At 49.5% G+C, this 22,776-nt stretch overlaps 2 protein-coding genes across 7 annotated transcripts in view; one reads left to right on the top strand and one right to left on the bottom strand.

Moving 5' to 3' along the window:
• Nucleotides 1-7,194, bottom strand: TMEM170A (transmembrane protein 170A). The gene is made up of 3 exons (XM_083370728.1): nt 6,899-7,194; nt 5,774-5,944; nt 1-2,708 (listed from the first exon to the last, which is right to left on the bottom strand). Exons 1-3 carry the CDS (start codon nt 7,029-7,031, stop codon nt 2,578-2,580), a joined length of 435 nt encoding a protein of 144 aa, XP_083226854.1. The 5' UTR covers nt 7,032-7,194; the 3' UTR covers nt 1-2,577.
• Nucleotides 7,195-7,412: 218 nt separating this feature from the next.
• The window catches only part of CFDP1 (craniofacial development protein 1), a 35,956-nt gene continuing 20,592 nt past the window's right edge, over nt 7,413-22,776 (top strand). For 2 of the 6 annotated variants that reach the window (XR_014493425.1, XM_083370703.1), the window contains exons 1-5: nt 7,413-7,723; nt 15,067-15,184; nt 16,172-16,406; nt 18,411-18,650; nt 21,414-21,520. Coding sequence is in view for 5 of the 6 variants with exons in the window: in XM_083370703.1 (XP_083226829.1) it covers nt 7,669-7,723; nt 15,067-15,184; nt 16,172-16,406; nt 18,411-18,650; nt 21,414-21,520 (755 nt within the window). In the remaining variant the exon portion in view is untranslated. The remainder of the gene's footprint in view (nt 7,724-15,066; nt 15,185-16,171; nt 16,407-18,410; nt 18,651-21,413; nt 21,521-22,776) is intronic. The other 4 variants (XM_083370706.1, XM_083370705.1, XM_083370704.1 and 1 more) reach the window with 4 other exon arrangements.

The raw sequence follows: 22,776 nt of genomic DNA, 5'->3' as shown, positions 1-22,776 counted from the left end.
CAAAATTTAGCTGGGATTTTATTAGCCAAAATACCAACGCTAAAATCAGAAACGTCAATAGAAAAATAAAAACCAGTATTGGGAGATTCAGGCTCCCTCTGTACAAAGATTGCTTTGCATATGCTGCAGCGGTCGGTGGCATGCAAACGCGGTGGGCATTTGCTGACAAGAAGACACGTTCGCTCGGGCAGGTTTGCAAAGGAAATTGCTGCCAGGAAGGAGTCCGTCGGCTGTTCCTTTAAACCCAGTCCGTGGGAGCTCCTAACAAGCCTCTCCGCCACTGCATGAAGGGGGTGTGTGTATGTGAGACCCTCCATTGCAAGTCAATGTGTTCATGTTCGCGAGTGCCGGTATTTGGTCAAGGCAGTTGACAGGACCTCCAGTCCTGCTCTTACATTTGGATGAGTTAAGAGTGGGCTTTCACTCTTTTTATTTTTTCAAGTTTCACCAAACTCCCCGCTGCTGGGTAGTAACGAGATTGAAGATTTAATTCTTCCTGACTTGGGTCGACCCTTTTGTCTTTCCATGCTCACTAAAGCTAGGATTCCAACCACCGAGTGCAAACAAGTGGATTCAGGAGGCAGAGGGAAAAAGGGACAAGCATCTGCCTCAAGAAGCAAGTTAGAAAGCCCCAGCAAAACTAAAGGGAAAGTATAAAATAAAGAGAGCTAAGAGAGCCATTTGCCCAAGGAAGGAAGATAATCGAACTGGGGTGATCACTTTCAACCAGCTCATAAATATCGAAAGCTGCAGGAGGAGTTTGAACGATCAGGATGTTTTCTGAAATTCTGGCCACTTTAATCATGATCGATACATTTTAAAAAACGAGAAAAAATCTTTACCATTTAAAACATATTGATGGGGCAACCTTTCAAAAGCTGTAAGATGCACTTAAAATAGGGGAGGGGGCACAGGGAGTGGGAGTATGGCAAAGTAGGAAGAGCCTTATCGCCTATGAGCTTCCCTGGGCTGTGCTTTCCAGCTGTCTTAAGCCTATTTTCAGATACAAATCACATTTTTGGCATGGGTCCTTTCTTAAAACGGTAAAAAAAGCACACACGGCTCATTTTTGACCGTGGCAATTGGAAGAATGCTTTGCAGTGATAAAAATTGGGGGGGGGGGGACTGCTTGCAGGTGGCCTGCCTGTGACCCAGAGTGCTTATTTTTTTAAAAAAGGATTAATCAAGCTCAGAGGAAAATGGGGAGGCTTCCCAAGAATTGGGGTGGGGTGCAGAGACAGGACCATTCAGGGGGAGAGGGATGGTGTCACATTCCTGATAAATGGGGAAGTCTAAACACGTATGTCCCACCTGAGCACTAACAGATGAGTCCTCCCTCCCTCCCAGCAAATGACTCCTGTCATGCCCTTGGGGTAAACAGTCTGGCGTCTGCCTCCATGAGGCAGACTGGTGATCTCCTGGGCAGCCGTGTGTGGCTGCCCCTGAGAAAGGGCACCGATGGGATCCAGGACTGATGCCAGGAAGAAGGGCAATGTTGCCCAGGCACTTGTGGGGTCCCCAAAGCAATCCGAGCCTCTGTCTGCAGGGAATGGAAGATTCCTAGCCAAGCAGATCCAAAAGTGCAGCTCTTCCCTTCCCTTCCCTTCCTTCCTTCCAGCACATCCAGCAATCTACACTCTTCTCTTGTGCATTTCCCAAGGTTCCTCTGCCAGTCCTCCAGATACCAATTAAGTCTCCCAGCTCTCAAAATGCACGTCTGGGTCTTGTCTCCACTCCTCTGTCCCCTGCAGAAAACCCACCAGCAGAACTCCATTTTAAATTACGTCCTGCGCGCTTGAGGTAGCAGTGAAGAATTTCCCTTCTTAGTCTCCGCACAAAGAGGGAGGCTGGATGCTTCCCATCGGAGCGGGCAGGCTGATGCGGCTAATTTGGGCTGCCTCCCCTTCCCCTTCTTCCCTAGGAAAGGCTTCAAACCATCAGGGTGAAGCCCCCCCCCCCCAAGTAGGAGCCCCACTCAGAAAAGTCATTTCAGGTAACATAAAACGTTCTCGCCATCTCCTTTGACTCCTGGAGTCAAATCAGCATCACTCTCCTGACCTAAGCCAGAAATGAATACTTAAAAAACAAACAAACCCAGAAACGCTCAGGTTGGCACTTCAGGTTACAAAAATGTCACAAATTATAAACCCAGGGTCGGTTTCTGTTTCAGACCCAGAGCCTGAACGCTCGTTCACCAACAGCAGTGAGTGTGAACATTTTCACATTTCCCCCGTGAGTCATCCGCTGCTTATGCTTAGCCTGAAGACAATCCAGCGCAGACATTGAAAGCAGCCAAGTCGGTGCTGGGATGATAATGATCTGTAGAAGGACCCACAACTCTCTCGACTGTCTTTGGCTGCCTGACCTTCGATGAGGGACCAGTTGCCTCAATCCAGGACAAGGTTTCTTCTGAACAAGTCAACCTCAGCTAAGCGAAGCTGTTGCAAAGCTCTCTTCCTTTCGAAAGGTATTGCACAAAACTACTTTGTGGTGATTCTCATATGCTTTTGAATCTCCTGAGCCATGATTCCCAAGCGACACCCCTCCGGTGGTCTTTCAGGACCAAGGGGGAAGGGGCTAAAGAGTAGCCAGAATCCGTAAGAAGGAAATCATCACCACACAGAAGGTCTGTCCCACTCCCCAAGTCAGAGCCTCAAAGGGGATCATGTTCTTCCCAGCAGCTCGGTAGACGCCAGCAATTGCAGCACCTGTACAGGAAGAAGAGAAAAAAAACACCTTCTTTGGGCTGCCACATACTTTTTTTGGGGGGGGGGATTTCTCCCTGTTGCCAAAAAGTAGTTCTCGACCTATAATCCTGAGCCCACAATTTCAGCTGTAAGTCATAAAGCAGATCACCACATGACCAGACCCTATTTGGCAAGCTTTTTCTGAGCGAGGTTGTAAAGCAAAGGCGCAGTTGTTAAGCACACCTGTTATTCACTAGGGGGTGTGTTGTTGTTTTTTGCTGAAAATCAAATTTCTGGCAAAAATGTAATAAATCACGGTCATGTGATTTTACCGCAAAATTTTACAGCTGTAAATGTGGGCCAGTTGCTAAGTTCCCCAAATGCAGGCATGGGAACTTTGGATTTGGGTCATAAACATTGTATCCATTAGCATCCCTTTTAATTTCAAACGGCTGAAATCGATAGTTCATAAGTCAAGGACTACCTTTATAATGGGATAAGTAGACTTTTTAAGGTCACATTTGGTGAGATCAAAAATAGTGGGGTGGACACCCATTCTCCCGCTCATCCTGACTCCCCATTCCATCTCTTCCTGATACTCACTTTCTTTCTGTTCCTGACAGTGAGGACAATTAACCAATGAAACAGAAATTGTGGGCGCTCGACTTCCGGTAGCGCTGCCGCGCCGAATGGCGGCGTTTCAGAAGCCGCCTGACCTTGGGAAGCGTTAGAGTGCTCGGAGACAGCGAAAATCAGCTGTCCCGTGGCACTGAAGTCTCTCCCTCGGGAGAAGAGGGAGAGACGAGCTTGTCTGGGTAGAGGTAGAGCTCCCCTGTGATTCCCTCAACCAGTTTGGGGGTTAACGGGGTGAGCTCCCTCGGAGCCCAGGCTTTCTCTGCTCCCAGGACGCTTTCACTCCATAAGGGAGTGGAACCAGACACGACAACTACATCTGCTGCTTAGACGGGACTGTGAGTATTTTTTCTTTAAGAAGCAGGCAGAGCGAAACAGGAGTATTTGAATTTTCAAGTTGGATTTTTAACTTTAACTCAGACTCATTATCTTCTTCAAGTTTTAAGCTGATGGAAACAGACTAAAAATGGCGCTGAAATGTTGCTTTGTTGTATGAACTGACAGTTTTGGAAAGTTGCTACATTTTGCAACATAGCAAGATACAATTTGCAATCGATTCTAACCAGTACCAGATTTTGTGTATTTGAGAGCTTGCCCTTTTTTTTTTAACTGAAGGATAAGGAACTTTGGGAGAAAAACTTTTATTTTTTCTCCCTTCTTTTTTTTTTTGAACTTTGATTCTGCTGGAAGAAAGAGGAAACCGAAACCTAAGAGATGGCTGCAAGGCGTGGGGGAGGCCCTACAATTTCCAAAAGTGCAATTTCTTCACCGGTACCACAAGCTGCAGGGCAAACTACAATGAAACCTACAGCACAACCACCTTCCCCCCCCACCTGCATTCACATTCGCAGATATTCAGCAAGTTGTGATGCAATCAACGCAAGTATTGCAGCAAGAAATAACGGAAACGAAGGAAGAATTTGTTAATCAAAACAAGCAGACGAGGGAGGATATAGTGCTTGCACTTCAGGGCTTGGCTGCACATATTGAATGCCTCAATGTTCGTGTGGATTCAGTTATGGAGTATGTTGAGAATTTGGGAAATAAAATTATCAGTGCTGAACAGAAAGTAGGCAGAGATTAAAATTGACAGAAGATGAAGTCACCATCTCACAATATAGAGACATGGAGTTTGCATTGCGTATAAGGGGTTTGAAAGAGAACCCTAAAGAAGATTTGGAATGGGAAGTGGTGCAGGCAGTGGCTCCTGTCTTGAAATGTGAACCTGAAGAATTAGTTAAAGAGATGGACAAGATATTTAGGGTTAATTCCTGGATTGCCAGACAGAAAAATTTACCTAGAGATGTAGTGATTTATTTCTCCAGGAGATCAATTAGAAATGCAATTATCCAGGCTTTTTACCGGGAAAGATTCCAAATTGCAGGCCAAGATATTATAATTTTAAAGGAGATACCCCCAAAAATTCTTAGAAAAAGGAAAGACTTAGTTTGAGAGAAAGATGGGCTTAAGATTCCTGATGATTCCGACTGAGACATGAAGTATAGTCTTCTGAGAATGCTACAGGTAAAAAAAAATCAGCAGAAAGTGGGATGTAAAGGGAGTGGAGTATTTGCTGGGGGGGGAAAAGTAGCCTTTGAGAGAAGATTCCACCTGCTTTGGCAACCATTTCTCTGCTGTTATTGCCCATTCTTTTATAGGAAGGCAAACAGGCTTTCGCTGGGCCTTTGTCTGAGGATCAGTAAGACTTTTCAGTCTGAAAAATAATTTAGCCATTTTATTGACTTAGGCTTTAACAGTATGTGGAATTTTGTTTTATTGGGGGCTTTTCCCCTTGTTTTGTACTCAATCAGATTGTCAGCTTTGGACAGGCCCACAAACATTTTCGATAAGATAAACACGATGAGGGACACCCCCCCACACACACTCTTGTGGTCACCTGTCCTGTTCTTTCCAACCACGAATACCTAATCCAGCTCCCTCAGTTGCTAGGGCACATCTGCAGTCTCAACACATCTGAAGGACTCCTGGGTTGCAGGTTGTCCTTAACAACCATTCGTGTAGTGGCAGAAGTTACAGGAGCACTGAAGAAAACATGACTTTACAATGGTCCTTGCACTCGCGACCATCACAACATCCCCACAGTCATGTGATCAACATTAGGGCACTTGGCAACTGGCATGCATGTATGTGGGATCCTGGAATTGTAGGGTAGCCATCTGCCACCTTCCAAGTTGGCTTCCAACCAGCAAAGTCAATAAGGAAAGCCTCATTTGTTTAACGCCTGGGAGATTCACTTAATATCTGCAGTGATTCGCTTTAATAAGCCTGACAAAACAAAGTCATAAAATCAGGCATCACTCATTTAACAACTGCCTTGTTTAGCAATGGCAGTGACGGTTGGTTGTAAGTTAAGGACCACCTAGTAGTATCATCGGACTTAAGCCAGACTTTTCCCCTGCTAGGATCCAGAAATTCTGCCAGAATTCACCTACTTGTTAAGGTCCCGGCAGCTAATGGCCCAACGAGGCCCATCAGGAAGATGCTCACTGACATGAACCTGCCGTATCGGTGCCTCCGGAGAGTGAAGAGAGCCAGCAGTCCTGCAGGGACGTGGAAGAAGAGAGACGATGCCAGTGCCCACAGGAAGACTCCATACCACATCTCTGCAGCGGGAGAGGAGGGAAGAACAGCTCAGAAGGACCACCTGGGAACGGCTCCTGCCGACAACCCTCCAGAGGTTGTTCCCACCCCACCCCACCCCGTGGCAAAGATCAAGCCATTGCTCCAAAGGGGCAACATAATTAGTACAGAAGCCTTTCTTAGATGGAGCCCTCCAACGGTTTGAACCTGACAGCTTCCAGAAAGAGCTGGGAACTCCGGAAGGTGGAGCTACCAGGTGGAGGAGATTTGCTCTGCAGGTACTCCGCATTCCAGTCAGGTTAGACCAGTGTTTCTCAACCCTGGCAACTTCAAGATGGGTGCACCTCAACTCCCAGAATTCCCCAGCCAGCACTTACAGCCCTTTGCAGCACCCCGCGGTCATGTTATTGCACTTTATGACAGTTCTGTGGGCAAAAACACACCCGAGGCGGTTGACCCGAGGGCTCAAAGGTTTCCCCAAAGGCGGCACGACTTCAGGAGGGTTGGGCAGGTGGCAGCTGCCTCCAGAAGGGCCAGGCAGGTGAGCCCGGCTGGGGGCGGGGCAAAGAAGAGCTGGGGGCGGGGCAGTGCAGGTGGCCCAAAGGGCAGAGATGGGGGGGTGGAGGGGGGGCAACTGAAGGCCATCCAGCAGCTTTCAATGCTGTTGGTGAAAACTGCCCCCAGGGCCCCAAACAAGACACTCAGCACCCCGGACCAAGTTTGATTTTAAGGCTCCTTCCCACAAGACGCCCTCCGGCTCTCAAGACTCCAACCCCCATGATCCCCAGCGGACGGGAGTGGGCGGGGTTCTCCCACCCTCTGGCAGGAAAGACCCCCCCCTGCTTCGCCCATGCAGCTGCGCCGGGCAGGTGCGGAGGCCCAGGTGTGTCTCCGGAGCTCCAGCTCCGAACCAGCCCCCGGCAGGGGACGGTGGGCGCGGCGGTCCCCGAAGCCCCCCGAGGGCCTCCCGCTCCTACCTGAGAAGTGGCAGAGCGCGGCGGCGCAGGCGCCGGTGGTGGCGTTGCCCGTCCGCGGGATCAAGCGGAGGCTCAGGATCTGCTGCCAGAGACCGCCCGAGTCGGGCTGCGACGCCCCGCCGCCTTCCGCCATCCCGCCGCCGCCTCAGCCGCGGCATCCCGTCGCCGGAGCCAGAGAGGAGCGCGCCCAGAGCGGCGCCACTCGCACTTCCGGTACGGAGGCTTTCGCCCGTGCTGTGGCCGCTCTAGGATCGCAGAGCTCTATGGTTACCTTTTTTTTTTCTCCCCTCCCCCGCTTGGATAGGTCGAAGGAAAACTACACTTCCCAGAAGCCCTTTTTTCCTGCTGGAGAGGGACGCGGGGAGCTGTAATTCACGGACGGCTGGAAGGTCACCCGCAACACATTCATTGACCCGCAAAGGCCCGCGAGGCTCTCGTAGCCTTCGCCATCTGAATCCTTCCAGGCTTTCTTGGCTCTCAACTAGCCTAACCCGTTTTTTTTGGTTGTTTTTTTTGCGCAAGTTTGACCGATCTGTCGCGCGAGCCTAGGCGTAATTATCCGAGTCTCGAATATTTCACGCCTGGCTCGGTCAAATATTCGAATAACGTTCAATCAACTATTCGAGTCCACCAAAGACGCTCTTCCACAGGCTTGTTCTTGTAGGGTCAGCAGCACTTCCGGCGGAAAGGACGGTGGGGCGTGTGCTTCCGGGTCGTCGCCTCAAGACGCGGGGCGTGATCTGCGAGGTTGGAGTCGCGCCGGAAGAGCCATGTCGGATTCGGAGGATTTTTCGTCGGGGGAGGACGAGGATTACCTGCCCTCAGGTGGGACGCCCGGCCTCGGGGAGAGAGCGCGCGCCCGGCGGGCGGGGCTGGGCGGCGAGGCCTCCGGGTCGAGGCTGGCGGTTCCGAACATCCGGGCTACGCGCTGAGGGCGTCACGTGACAGCGGCCCGGCTCCGCTTCGGATGGGCGATTCCAACGCGGGTGGCTGGACGGGGGGGGAGGGGCGAGGACGGGAAGGCCAGCACTGCCGGGAAGGCGTTGGGCTGCAGACCCGGGTCTGCTTTCAGGGCCTCGTCTGACCGCAGGCGGGACTGGAGCTGCGCCTGGTGCCGCTTCTGATCGGCTGCATGGAATGGATCCGTGTTTCTCGGAAACTTTAAGGCAGGCGGACTTCGACTCCCAGAATTCCCCAGCCAGTAAAGCTGGGAGTTGAAGTCCCCCTGCCTTAAATTGGCCAAGCTTTGCTGGACTGGGAATTCTGGGAGTTGAAGTCCCCCTGCCTTAAAGCTGGGAATTCTGGGAGTTGAAGTCCCACTGCCTTAAATTGGCCAAGCTTTGCTGGACTGGGAATTCTGGGAGTTGAAGTCCCCCTGCCTTAAAGCTGGGAATTCTGGGAGTTGAAGTCCCACTGCCTTAAATTGGCCAAGCTTTGCTGGACTGGGAATTCTGGGAGTTGAAGTCCCCCCTGCCATAAAGCTAGCCCGCTTTACTGGGCAGGGAATTCTGGGAAATCCCACTGTGTTAAGATTGCCCAGCTTGAGAAACACTGGAGTAGATTTCACAGGAACAGCTGGCTTCCTTCCCTTTTAACTAAACTAAAGCTCCCTCCAGTGCTGCTTGCTTTGGGATGGGATGCAGATTTCCCAGTCCTTCCTTCTGACTCCAGATCTATTATTAGGGGGTTTCTTGGTGGTCTCCCATCCAACATAACTGACCTACTTTCACAGGATCAACCCAACTTTGCTCCCAACATGAATCCTAAAGCAGGAGACGGAGCCTTCATTGGCTTTTCCTTCCTCAAACGTTTTGGCAGCCTTTTTGTTAGTGCTATATCTAATGAACTGGGACTCCTGAATAGAACTCTCCCTTCAGTCTTTTTACTTATTTTATTTGTAGTTCCATTTTTTTTTCTCCAGCCTGGCATTTGTACAGTTCTCCAATTTTACTGTTATCCTAAATTATAATGGTGGGGGCTCTCCAATTATTATGCCCCTGTCATGGACCGATTATTATGCCCCTGTCATGGACCGATCATCATCTCAAAACGGAAGACCATCTCCTGCGGCTGGTCTTCCGTTTTGCCACCCCCCGCCGTGGGTGTTTGGAACCACTCAAATGGTACCGCCCCAGACGCTTAATGGATCCCCAAAGGTTCCAGGCGGCGCTGGGGTCCCCACCTGCCTCCCTCACTCACAGCTCGGCCGAGGCCCTAGTGGAGGCCTGGGAAAGGACGGCCACTGAGGCCCTTGACCGAGTTGTACCCTTGCGGCCCCTGACCCGGTGCAGATCCCGTCGGGCTCCATGGTTTTCTGCGGAGCTCCGGGAGATGAAGCGTCGGAGACGGGGCCTAGAGAGCGGTTGGAGGTCCAGCCGATCCGAACCCGACCGATTGCGACTAAGAGCCTATATTAGGTCTTATCTCGCTGCAATTAGGGAGGCGAGGTCTAACCACTTCGCCACCCTTATTGCGTCCGCAGATAATCGCCCGGCCGCCCTGTTTAGGGTGACTCGCTCCCTCCTAAATCAGGAGGTGAGGGAGGATCCCTTGCAGGGACGTGCCGAGGAGTTTAACCAACATCTGTCGGACAAAATCGCTCGGATTCGGACCGGTTTGGACTCTGACTGGGCAGAGTCTGACGATCAGGACACGGGTGGTCTTGTCGATACCATCTGGGAGGAGTTTGATTCTGTAACTCCGGAGGAAGTGGACAGGATCATGGGGAGGCTGAGCACCACCACATGTTTACTGGACCCGTGCCCTTCCTGGCTGGTTTATGCAGCCCGGGAGAGGACACGCAGCTGGTTCCAGGCAGTTATATCGGCCTCTTTGAGTGAGGGTATCTTCCCCGCCGTCTTGAAGGAGGCGGTGGTGAGGCCTCACCTCAAGAAGCCTGTCCTGGACCCGGCTGTATTGAACAACTTTCGTCCTGTCTCCAACCTTCGCTTTCTTGCGAAGGTTGTTGAGAGTGCGGTGGCGCATCAGCTCCCTTTGGTCCTGGATGAAGCGGATTATCTAGACCCGTACCAATCGGGTTTCAGGCCCGGGCACAGCACGGAGACGGCATTGGTCGCGCTGGTGAATGATCTCTGGAGGGCTCGGGACAGGGGGCATTCCTCTGTCCTAGTCCTATTAGACCTCTCGGCGGCTTTCGATACCATCGACCATGGTATCTTGCTGCGGCGTCTCAGGGGATTGGGAGTGGGAGGCACGGTTTTACAGTGGTTCTCCTCCTATCTCTTGGGACGTTCGCAGTCGGTGTTGGCAGGGGGGCAGAGGTCGACCGCGAGGTCTCTCATTTGTGGAGTTCCTCAGGGGTCGGTCCTCTCGCCTCTCCTGTTCAACATCTACATGAAGCCGCTGGGTGAGATCATTCGTGGCTTTGGAGTTGGGTATCATCAGTACGCTGATGATACCCAACTTTTCTTTTCGACCCCAAACCACCCCAGTGATGCCCTCAACGTGATGTCCCGTTGCCTGGAGGCGGTTCGGGTCTGGATGGGGAGGAACAGACTCCAGCTCAACCCCGACAAGACTGAGTGGCTTTGCATACCTTCGTCCCGGGTTTATTCGGACATTCCACCTCTAGTTATGGGGGGTGAACTATTACCCCCCGTAGATAGGGCTCGCAACTTGGGGGTCCTCCTAGATTCACGGCTCACTTTGGAAGACCATATAGGGGCCGTGACTAGGGGGGCCTTCGCACAGGTTCGCCTGGTGCGTCAGTTGCGGCCCTATCTTAGCCGGGACGATTTATGCACGGTCACTCATGCGCTCGTGTCCTCTCGTCTGGACTACTGCAACGCTCTCTACATGGGGCTGCCCTTGAGGACTACTCGGAAGCTCCAACTGGTACAGAATGCAGCCGCGAGAGTGGTGTTGGGAGTCTCCCGATACTCCCACGTTACGCCTCTGCTCCGTGAGCTGCATTGGTTGCCAGTTGTCTTCCGGGTGAGATTCAAGGTACTGGTAACGGTATTTAAAGCACTCCATGGCATGGGGCCGGAGTACCTCAGGGAACATCTGCTGCCGGCATCAAGCTCCCTCCGCCCTGTGCGTTCCCACAGAGAGGGCCTCCTCAGGGTGCCACCGATCAGAGAATGTCGATTGGTGGCCCCCAGGGGGAGATCCTTCTCTGTGGGCGCTCCGGAGCTGTGGAATCAGCTACCGGTTGAGCTCCGGATGGCGCCCGATCTTCGCTCCTTTCGTCGCGATCTTAAGACATTCTTGTTTGTACAAGCCGGCCTAGCCTGAGGGGGAGTGTTGGGGTTATTTTATTTTTTGTTTTTTAACTTTTCTGGGGGTTTTTAGTGTTGTATTTATATTGTTTTTAACTAGGGCAATTTGTTTAATCTTTTTTTTAATGTTTGTATTCACTATTCTATTTTATTCTGCCCTGTGAACCGCCCTGAGTCCTCAGGGAGAAGGGCGGTATATAAATGTTATTAAATTAAATTAAATTAAATAATCTTAGAAGGTTCATTGCATTTCTTGGGCAATTGAAGAATTAAGATTTCTGCTTTCTTAAACCGAATCTGATGGGGGGGGGGGGTTGGTGCAATCTGTCTAGCACAATGTTTTTCATGTTGGCTGGGGAATTCTGGGAGGTAAAGTCCACACATCTTCAAGCACCCAAGGCTAAGAAACACTGTAATTAGAATAATGGAAAGGACTGTTCTTATTGGAAAGAACTTTTTTGTTTTATTTATTTTTATCCTAGCTTGGTGGAAAGCTTGGTGGAGCAGTGGGCTAATGCCTCCTTAAATAACACCAGCTGCCTGCAATTAGTGCAGGTTCGCATCCCACCAGGCTCAAGGTTGACTCAGCCTTCCATCCTTCCGAGGTAGGTAAAATGAGGACCCAGATTGTTGGGGGCAATTAAGCTGACTTTGTAATAATGCCACTTGGGGGGGTGTGAAAGCCCTAATAAGCAGGCATATACATAGAATGAAGGTTACTGCTAAGCTTGTAAGCCGCCATGAGTGTTTGGAGAAGGGCGGGATATAAATGGAATTTTTTTAAAAAAAGGTGCCAAACCAGAGTTGCCAAAAATTAGCCAACCATCAAGGACACACGGCCTGGCCCAGGAAAAGAATGCAACACTGCATCAAGAGGCAGCAAACATCCAAGCAGTTCCCAAAACATCACAACGGCAGGCTATTGAACACTGATGGACCGCTTGGGGGGGGCGAAAGCCCTAATAAGCAGGCATATACATAGAATGAAGGCTATTGCTAAGCACATTGATTTGTTCTTAGAGCAGGGGTCGGCAACCTAAAAAAGAAAAAGAGCCACTGGGAACCGGTTCCATCACAAATTAAAAAAAGAGGGAGCCGCGTGCGTGTGTCCATGCACGCACATGCGCAAAAAGGTTTTTTGCGCATGCGCGGACGCACGCGGCTGCCATTTTTTAAAAAATGAGATGGAACCGGTTCCCGGTTGCCTGATGGCGACGGCCCGTCTGCAAAGCTGCCGCTTTCGGCAGCTTTGCAGACGGGCCGTGGCAGCTTCCGCAAAGAGCGGCGCCCCTGCCCATTCCGAGAGGTGCGCGCGCACCTCTCCGAACGACCGGAGGTGCGCGCGTACCTCCGCGCGAATGGGCAGCGGTGCCGCTCTTTCAGGAAGCCCGCCGCGGCCCGTCTGTGAAGCTGCCGAAAGCGGCAGCTTAGCAGACGGGCCGCGGCAGCTTCCGCAAAGAGCGGCGCCCCTGCCCATTCCGAGAGGTGCGCGCGCACCTCTCGGAATGGGCAGGGGCGCCGCTCTTTGCGGAAGCTGCCGCGGCCCGTCTGCTAAGCTGCCGCTTTCGGCAGCTTCACAGACGGGCCGCGGCGGGCTTCCTGAAAGAGCGGCACCGCTGCCCATTCGCGCGGAGGTATGTGCGCACCTCCGGTCGTTCGGAGAGGTGCGCGCGCACCTCTCGGAATGGGCAGGGGCGCCGCTCTTTGCGGAAGCTGCCGCGGCCCTTCTGCTAAGCTGCCGCTTTCGGCAGCTTCACAGACGGGCCGCGGCGGGCTTCCTGAAAGAGTGGCACCGCTGCCCATTCGCGCGGAGGTACGCGCGCACCTCCGGTCGTTCGGAGAGGTGCGCGCGCACCTCTCGGAATGGGCAGGGGCGCCGCTCTTTGCGGAAGCTGCCGCGGCCCGTCTGCTAAGCTGCCGCTTTCGGCAGCTTCACAGACGGGCCGCGGCGGGCTTCCTGAAAGAGCGGCACCGCTGCCCATTCGCGCAGAGGTACGTGCGCACCTCCGGTCGTTCGGAGAGGTGCGCGCGCACCTCTCGGAATGGGCAGGGGCGCCGCTCTTTGCGGAAGCTGCCGCGGCCCTTCTGCTAAGCTGCCGCTTTCGGCAGCTTCACAGACGGGCCGCGGCGGGCTTCCTGAAAGAGTGGCACCGCTGCCCATTCGCGCGGAGGTACGCGCGCACCTCCGGTCGTTCGGAGAGGTGCGCGCGCACCTCTCGGAATGGGCAGGGGCGCCGCTCTTTGCGGAAGCTGCCGCGGCCCGTCTGCTAAGCTGCCGCTTTCGGCAGCTTCACAGACGGGCCGCGGCGGGCTTCCTGAAAGAGCGGCACCGCTGCCCATTCGCGCAGAGGTACGCGCGCACCTCTCCAAAGGTTTGGGGAGGTGCGCGCGCACCTCCGCCCATTCGGGGAGGTGCGCGTGCACCTCTCCAAACGGGCGGTGCCACTCTCCATTTGGAGAGGTGCGCGCGCACCACTGCCCGTTGGAAGAGGTGCGCGCGCACCGGGCGGCTGGGAGCCGCAAGAGACGGCTCAAAGAGCCGCATGCGGCTCCGGAGCCGCAGGTTGCCGACCTGTGTCTTAGAGTATAAGCCGCCTTGAGTCTTCAGAGAAGGGCGGGATATAAATGGGATTAAAATAATAAAAAAAATCTTTATTCTTTCTTATAAGTAATTCAAGGCAGGAAACGTACATAATATTCCTTGCTCCACTTATTTTCCCCAACAACAACCTTATGAAATGGGTTGGGCGGAGAGAGTGAATAACCAAAGTCACACCAGCCGATTTTCATGCTAAGGTGGGACTAGAACTCTCACCGTCTCCTGGTGATTGGCCTAAAGTCACCCAGGCGGTTCTCGTGCCTAAGGCGCAACTAGAACTCACAGTCTCCTGGTTTCGAGGCACCTTCACCAATAGACCAATGGGACCAACGCTGCTTTTGAGGTTGGCATTGAGTCTCAAGCAGCTGCTCCTCAAGACCCAAGCCAGCCACATACCTTCTTGTTGCTGCTGTTCTCGTATTTTAAATGCCCAGCAGGGAGAAAGAAACAGCCTTTTTCCAATTTTGCAGCAGGAATCCAGCACCCCAGCTGGTTATCCCGCATATCTCTGGTCTGCCCAAGGGGAGATGTAGGATAAAAGTTTCCTTGGTGGGATTCTCTTTCAGCTTTTCCTCCAATTACAATTTTTATTTATTTTATTTTAATCCCATTTATATCTCCGAAGACTCAGGGCGGCTTACAATCTAAAGCACAAATTAATGTGCTTAGCAATAGCCTTCATTCTATATATATGCCTGCTTATTAGGGTTTTTGCCCCCCCCAGCGGCATTATTACAAAGTCAATTGCCCCCAACAATCTGGGTACCCATTTTACCTACCTCGGAAGGATGGAAGGCTGAGTCAATCTTGAGCTGGTCTGGGTCGAACTCCTGGCAGTGGGAATGCTTTTTATAGCATTAGCAATAGCCCTTAGACTTATATACCGCTTCACAGTGCTTTGCAGCCCTCTCTACGCCATTATTTTATTTTATTTTTTTTAATCCCATTTATATCCTGCTCTTCTCCAAAGACTCAGGGCGGCTTACAAGCTTAGCAGTAGCCTTCATTCTATGTATATGCCTGCTTATTAGGGCTTTCACACACACCCCAAGCGGCATTATTACAAAGTCAGCTTAATTGCCCCCAACAATCTGGGTCCTCATTTTACCTACCTCGGAAGGATGGAAGGCTCAGTCAACCTTGAGCCTGGTGGGACTCGAACCTGCACTAATTGCAGGCAGCTGGTGTTACTTAAGGAGGCATTAGCCCACTGCTCCACCAAGGCTCCCTTGGCTCAGGTCTGGCTACTTGGGTAACACACAGTCTAGTCCCCTGTATTCCTAGGGACAACCTGTTGCTTTTGGGTAACTGAGGCTGTGTTGATGCAGGGGAAGAATACAGCGAAGACGATGTCAGCGAGCTGATAAAGGAAGAGGAAGTGGAGGAGGAGAAGCAGCAGCCAGACTGGAAGAAATGCAAAAAAGACGCTAAAGGAATCGCACCTCGGTGAGCATAAGAGGGGGGAAAAAGAAAGAAAAGCAAGTGTTGCTTTGCTTCCTTTTCAAAAATTATGTCTGAAACTGCATTTATTTATTTTTTCATAAGGTGTTTTATTAGTAGAAAGTGATGAAGGAGGAGAGCAGTTTCATCAAAAGAGATGAAGAACTATGTGAAGACTCAGAAAACTCCCTCACCGATTCTGGGATTGGCTTTGAGATAGGCCTGCTGTCTCTCTAGGATTAGTGTAAAACCAGGGTTTCCTAACCTTGGCCAATTTCGAGACGTGTGGATGTCAGCTCCCAGAATTCCCTAGGCAGCATGAATAGCACTATATATCAGCATGGCTAGCTGGGGAATTCTGGGAGTTGAAGTCCACGTGCATATTTTAAAGTGGCCAAGATACAGGTAGTCCTTGAATTAGAAGACTTCATTTAGTGACCGACACTGAAACAAGTGACTTGTGACTGCTTTTCACACTTATTTATGACGGTCGCTGTCACGCGATCACCTTTTGCAAACTTCTGACAAGCTAAGTCAAGGGGGGGGAAGCCAGATTCACTTAGCAACAACTGTAGCAAGAAAGGTCATAAAGCAAAATGCACTTAACAGATGTCTCACTTAGCAACAGAAATTTTGGGGTCAATTGTCGTAAGTCGAGGACTACCTGTATAAACCCAGGTATAAACTGCCTTAGCCCACATTTCGATATTTCCTTCCTTTTCTTGCCTGTATAAAATGCCAACAGTGCCTTACCTATTGCCCTTTTACTTAACACAAGATTGCTCAGGAGTGTCCGCAGATAAATCAACATGGCGACGACAAGATGTGGCACTTCAGCCTCGCTGTCCTGGCGGCCATTTTGAGTTTTTGAGCCAAACCCTGCAGACGCTCCTGGTTGTTTCCAAGCTCTCAGAAATAATCTTTGCGGCCATTTTAGGTTCTTGGCTGGTAATTCATTTCCTGATAACGATAAGACTTTTTTTTTTTCCCTAGGAAAAGGAAGAAACAACACGGGCTTTTCTTAGATCTGGGTGAAGGAGAATCTTCCAAAGGCAATAAAAGTGACGAGGAGGAGGACGGTGACGCGGGAGAAAGTCGTAACACGCACATAAACGAAAACGAAGAAAGGAAAAAGGAGGATGCGTTGTGGGCCAGCTTCCTCAGTGATGTTGCCCAGAAACCCAAAGCCGTTTCTGCAGTTCAAACTCCCTGCAATCAGAAACACAAGGTAAGGGGGAAACTGTCACTCGGACATCGCTGTTCGAAACAGAAGCGGAAACATCCATTACGGTTTGTCCCAAATAGGTATGTCCTTTCTCCAAAGAGTATGATTGGATTTCAGCAGATCTCTAATCAAAGGTCTCTCTGAATTCAGTGGAACTACAATGGGCTGTAATTTCTGTCCATGTACTGTATTTTCCGGCGTATAAGACGACTTTTTAACCCATGAAAATCATCTCAAAAGTTGGGGGGGGTCGTCTTATACGCCCAGTCGTCTTATACGCTGGAAAATCAGCGAGCCCGGGAAGGCACGCCCTCCCCTCTCACTGTGGAGGAAGCAGGGCAGGCTGGCGTCTGGCGGGAGCCGGCAGGGCAGTCCTGCACACGCGCGCGCTCCCCGGCTGTTAAGGAGCACTCCTTAGCAGCTGGGGAGTGCGCGCGTGTGCAGGACTGCCCTGCCGGCTCCCACCCAACGTTCTTCCCTCTTGAGGCAGCATCCCTGAGGACTCCTCAGGAGCCTTCCCGGGCTCGCTGATTTTCCGGCGTATAAGACGAAAAATCTTGAAAATCATCTCAAAAGTTGGGGGGTCGTCTTATACACCCAGTCTTATACGCCGGGAAATACGGTACGTTGACGATATTCCTTGTATAACCCCATTTCACCATTGCAGCCAGAAAGTTAGGTTTGTTTAAAAGGATGGATGCTAACCCAACATAGAGACCTTTGTGGACAATAAAAGGGTTAACAATAAAAAGATTGTTAAGACCACATGAAAATCATGTAGTTAAGCTGAAATGGTGTCTTTTTATTTCCCCTGGAAAGATTACAGAAATGAAATGAGACCCAGGATTCTGGCAAGTCAGTCCACTCCTGAATGATATTTTAAGCATTGCTACAGGGAGAGGATTGTCCTAATTAGGCTTGGCTTGGCTTTGATTGCACCAGCCATTCCCAAATATGAGGGCCACACAGATGAATGTTATGTTTATTATTTTTAAGGGACACTAAGCCTACACTTAACAATGAAATAATGAACAGGAAACAAAAATAATGAGACAATAAAACAGCACATAAAAGTTTTTGTGCAGCTGGCCCTTTTTTTTTTAACCAAGTCTCACAACTGCACATTTTTTTTTACATACTGTTTTATTGTCTCATTATTTTTTCTTCCTTTCTCTAAAAACTAATTGTTGTATTAAATTGTTCTTTTTTTAATTGTTCTTTTTTAATTATAAAGGCTGGTCAAAGACCATAATAAAGGTATTTAATCTGATTTGTGGATAAAAATGTTAATTTGCCCTGGACAGATTATGGGAATAAAAATGAGAACTGCAGTTCTAGCAAATCATTAGTCCACTCTGGAATGGTATTTTAAGCACTGCTGCATTGAGAGTATTGTCCTAATTAGGCTAATTGGCTTAAAAAGATCCACACATGCTGAATTTTGTTTTCTGGCCATGAAGCATAGCCAATTGATTCAGCACTTTGAGGTGAATTCTGGATTATAAGGTCATGCCTTGAAAAATTTGCTTTATTCCCTTCACTTTACTTGAATTGATGGTTGTCTTAAAAAATAAACCCCATAGTGACATCCATCAGGATCAGGTCTATTGTGGATGCAGGAGAGGGGGATCCAACTAAATCGTTCCTGATTTCATAGCCACTCTAGCCTCTTGCTCTAATCTATGATAACATTTGATTAGAATGTGGATTAACGGCTTCCCTTATGGCCTTAAAGAAACTATTAAAATCCACGGAACTGGGCAAGATCAAAGAAACTAGTTCTAAAAAGAATCCAGAAGGTTATTTTAATCTTGGAAGCTGCAAGGAGAATTTCCAACCCTCACTTATAGCAAATTCATCAAGGCAGAGTCTCTTTGATTGCTTTGAAATGCTTCTTCCCGATTTTATCACTACCGGTACTTAGTTGCTGTTTATGAAATAAGCTACCGATGGACGTGCGCTATGTCTCTGGGTTGTGTTCATTCTCCCTTTTATTCCTTTTTTCAGACCTCCCGCCCCCGCCCGCTTCAAAACCCACCCACCCCTCTTATGTTTAGCTTGCTAATCAGACAGAATGGGACTCAAAACCATGTGGGCTGTCTGCAGTGCTGCCTGCTTTCAGATCTAAACGCAAAACACAATGGCAGTTGTTTATGTGGTGTTGATGTGCTTCAGACCAAGACTTTAAAGATGGTTCGTACGGAAAAGCCAGGTTATCTGTGGTCTTCCCTGGCCACAGAAAGGAATGTATGAATCGTTTGTTTCTTATATATAGGATTGATCATAATATGGGTAGTCCACTTGCTTAGTGACTGTTTGAAATTATGACGGACCCCCCCCCCCCCCCGGCTTCATGTGGTTGCACTTTGAGCAGCTGGCCTGCATTTATAGCCATTTTCAGCTTCCTGGAGTCACGTGCCTGCATTTTACAGTGGTTTTGCCAAAAACTGGCATTTACTTCTGGTTGTCAGCTAAACCGGCCCATTGGGAACCATTGGTTCACTTAACGACCACAGCTTAGCCTTTGTGACAGCTGCAAAAAAAGAAAGTTGCAAAATTGGATCATTCAGACTTACGACCATCATGGGCAGGCTCCATTACAATCATAACTGGAGGAGTCTGCCCGTTTTAGCCAGCAAAAACCTGCCACCTATCTCACTTTTACTGAATTTTAAAAGGCTGTGAGAATGTTGGCTTTTTGCATCATTTGAGGTCTGTATAATAAAACTTCAAGTTGCTAGCAATCACATAACCATGTCTGTTATGGTGGTGAAATGGTAAGGAGTAACGAGAATGAGACTTAGATCTGTAACAACCCCTCAGTGCAGACAGGTTTTCTCTGAAAATAAGTTTTCCAAGGTGCTGTCTCTCTTTCTGTAAGTACCTGAAACTGTAAAATCTAGGAATGAGATTTGCTGTGTTTCATAAAATGACACGTGACTGAAAAGTTGAGTTGAATTTACAAGGAAGGATTTGGGGTAGTGTTCAGTTAATTACGGCAATTGGGGGTGGAATTTCCATCGCTATGGGACACAGTTGTAAGGCACAATGTGACACGCTGTTGTAAACCACAATGTCACATGGCTGCACTGCTTAGTGATAAACATTGTGGCCCTCCCAGTTGCCCTCATTAAGCAAATGCTAAGCAAGGAGATTTTGTGGCAGCCATTTGTGACCGCCTGCTTGCTTCTCCGTTGACCGCTTGTTGGAAGTTGTCAAAGAAGGTTGCAGATGGTGATCACGTGACCCCAGGATGCTGCTCATAACTGCCACTCATTCAGCACTGTTGTAAGTCCGAATGGTTGCTGAGCCAGTTGTCATGAAATGAGGACCCCATATTGTCAACCCTCTGAGGTAATCCAGACAGGAAGCCCAAAGTGTGAACATTAATACCAATTTTATTATAAATTTCCAGTAACAATCTGAAAGTACACACACACACACACACACACACACACACACACACACACACACCCCTTGTCTTTCCTTTCCAGAGAACTAGCAAGGATCCCCTTCAGAGATCTTTTCTCCACTCCCAAGCCTCCTTTTTCTGTCTCCCAAGGTTATTCTCACCGCCCATTGCAACTATTGGCAGAGAATGACATTCCTGCATCCTACTAAACCGTGGTTTCTTTTGATCAGATTTTATTGAATAATTCAAGATGGATTCACCTACAGGTAGCTCTCCATCACAGTTCAGCCCAAAGTTTCTGTTGCTAAGTGAGACATTTGTTAAGGGAGCTTTGCCCCATTTTACTAACCATTCTTGCCACAGTTGCTAAGTGAATCACTGCAGTTGATCAGTTAGCAGCCCGGTTGTTAAGTGAGTCTGGCTTCCCACATTGACTTTGCTTGTCGGGAGGTCGCCAGAGGGGATCACGTGACCCCAGGGGACACGGCGACCGTCGTAAATGCATGCTGGTTGCCAAGCGCCCGAATGTTCATCCCCGTGACGACGGGGATGCTGCAGTGGTTGTAAGTGTGAAAAACAGTCACAATCACTTTTTCCAGTGCCGTTGTAACTTCAAGTGGTCACTAAAATTGACAACTGATTGTGCTGGTTAGAGTAAACAGTTATTTTAGGAATTAAGAACTGTCCCCTTAAGGGATAGCCTCTTGGGTAATTTAAGTTACTTGGTCACATCTGTGTTTCGGATTAGCCACTGGGTGGGACTTCCGTTTGTATAGCTGGGGTTTTCCTGGCTACCTGCAATCCAGCAGGGTTTTAATGGAGCCAGCCACGGCAGCCTTTGTTCCCTTAACTTGGGATAGATTACTTCTTTTCACCCTGCGGGACGGGATAAGATTATGAAATGTGCCTCAGAAGAATCTCTTCAGTAACCGTGGGTTATTGTTTAGAGAATACCTGATGAACTAAAGTAATCTGCCTGAAATCCTTTCCGTGGAGTTGATCTGTCTGAATCATAGCAATAGCAGCCTGCTTGAAACAGAACAGTGAAAAGAGATAATGACCTTCCCAGTGAAAAGAATTAGTACCTTCCCAAATGAAAAGAGAGTGTATCTTTTGGGGAAAAACTGATCATGAAGTCCAGACCTTGGCAAACCACATTATAGATGAGTGGAATATGTAAACCATTTTTTTATTTTTTATTTTTATTTTAATTCCATTTATATCCCGCCCTTCTCCAAAGACTCAGGGCGGCTTACAAGCTTAGCAGTAGCCTTCATTCTATGTATATGCCTGCTTATTAGGGCTTTTACACACACCCCCAAGCGGCATTATTACAAAGTCAGCTTAATTGCCCCCAACAATCTGGGTCCTCATTTTACGTACCTCGGAAGGATGGAAGGCTGAGTCAACCTTGAGCCTGGTGGGACTCGAACCTGCACTAATTGCAGGCAGCTGGTGTTACTTAAGGAGGCATCAGCCCACTGCTCCACCAAGGCTCTGTGGATACGTTGCATGCATTAAAAGGGTCTGAGGTACCTCTGGCGCTCAAACAAATGTGTTTTTTTTATTATCATTATTTTCTTTCCCATTTTGGTTAGACAGCTGCTGAGAAGAAGGTGTGCAAGCCTCAAGGGGAACCAAAGGAAACCGAGAATAACAAAATCACGGTCACCAAAGTGTTTGACTTTGCTGGCGAAGAGGTGAGGTGAGTTTGGCCGGTTCCCTTTGCATTCAGCTGCTCCATTCAAACAGCAGCTAACAAGTAGGGGTCAACGGCCATATTATAAATTGGTTTTTTGCTGCAAAACAGGGGACCTTAAAGCAGACATGTCAAACACAAGGCCCGGGGGCCGGATCCGGCCCGCGAAGTGGTTTCATGCGGCCCGCGAAGCCATCCTGGAAACAGTGAGGGAACGGCCCCCACTGCCTTGGCCCTGGTCCAGAGACCCTCCTCCTGCCAGAGACCCCCAGATCTGTCCCACTCCTGCCCAGGCCCCCATAGGCACCCTTGATGCAAACGATGTAGAGCTGGCCACGCCCACCCAGTAGGCCATACGCACTCTAGCCACGCCCACCCAGTAGGCCACACCCACCCTGGCCACACCCACCCGGCCCCCTGAGAGCAACCGCAATGCTGATGCGGCCCTCAATGAAATTGAGTTTGACACCCCTGCTTAAAGCATTTCACCGGACTTTAAAACAGCAGAGTTGTATTAAAAATACACATACAACAGGCAGGTAAAAGTGCCTGTTTGGAGTTTCCTCAACGCCGGTGGTCCCAAAGCTGTTTTTTTCAAAAGGCGACTGAACTTTGTTTTTCCTGGAAGATGTTTCGCTTCTCATCCAAGAAGCTTCTTCAGTTCACTTGAACTGATCACCTCAAATTCTGTTCAGAGAAGATAGTGCCAAAGGTGCTTTTTTCCCAAAAGGCAACAGGACTTTAAAAACATTAAACATTTCCTTTAAAAACATTGTAGAGCATCTTGGATGAGAAGTGAAACATCTTCAAGGAAAAAAACAAAAGTCCAGTTGCCTTTTGAAAAAGCGCCTTTGGGACCACCAGCGTCGTTGAGGATGGTTCGGATCCTCTGCAGACACTCAAAGCTGGTGGGCTGTCTCAAGTCTCGCGAAGAAGATCTCTGAAATCCCAGAGAGAAATTGGGAGACAACCCCAGTAGTTTTTTCAGAAACCCTGAAAAGTCATCCAGAGCCTGATGGGCTGGTATTCAGGGCAAGGGCTGCGTTGTCCTTTGAAGGCCAAGGAAGGAAATGGCAGCAGTCAGTTTGGGGAGCTGACAGTCCTGAAAACTGCCCAAACCTCTAAAAAAATTTCAGAGCAGCCTCGGTGAGGCAGTCACCACGTGGAGAGGCTGGAAGATCTGGGAGTGAAGAGAGTGTAGGTTTGGGAAGGAAATTGGGCCAAGGCAAGGAAGTGAAGGCTGGAGGTGGAATTGAATTATG

This window comes from Vipera ursinii, assembly GCF_947247035.1.
Source record: "Vipera ursinii genome assembly, chromosome: 10".
NCBI classification, from domain to species: domain Eukaryota; kingdom Metazoa; phylum Chordata; class Lepidosauria; order Squamata; family Viperidae; genus Vipera; species Vipera ursinii.
This window is presented reverse-complemented; position numbering and strand designations above follow the sequence as displayed.

What these genes read in the sequence shown, in the direction of transcription:
- TMEM170A (XM_083370728.1), bottom strand. Translation starts at nt 7,031, where the DNA reads ATGGCGGAAGGCGGCGGGGCGTCGCAGCCCGACTCGGGCGGTCTCTGG. An exon ending in CGCGCTCTGCCACTTCTCAG is followed by an intron (nt 5,945 to 6,898) that starts GTAGGAGCGGGA and finishes CTCCCGCTGCAG; the next exon opens with AGATGTGGTATGGAGTCTTC. An exon ending in AGCTGCCGGGACCTTAACAA is followed by an intron (nt 2,709 to 5,773) that starts GTAGGTGAATTC and finishes CTTCCTGTACAG; the next exon opens with GTGCTGCAATTGCTGGCGTC.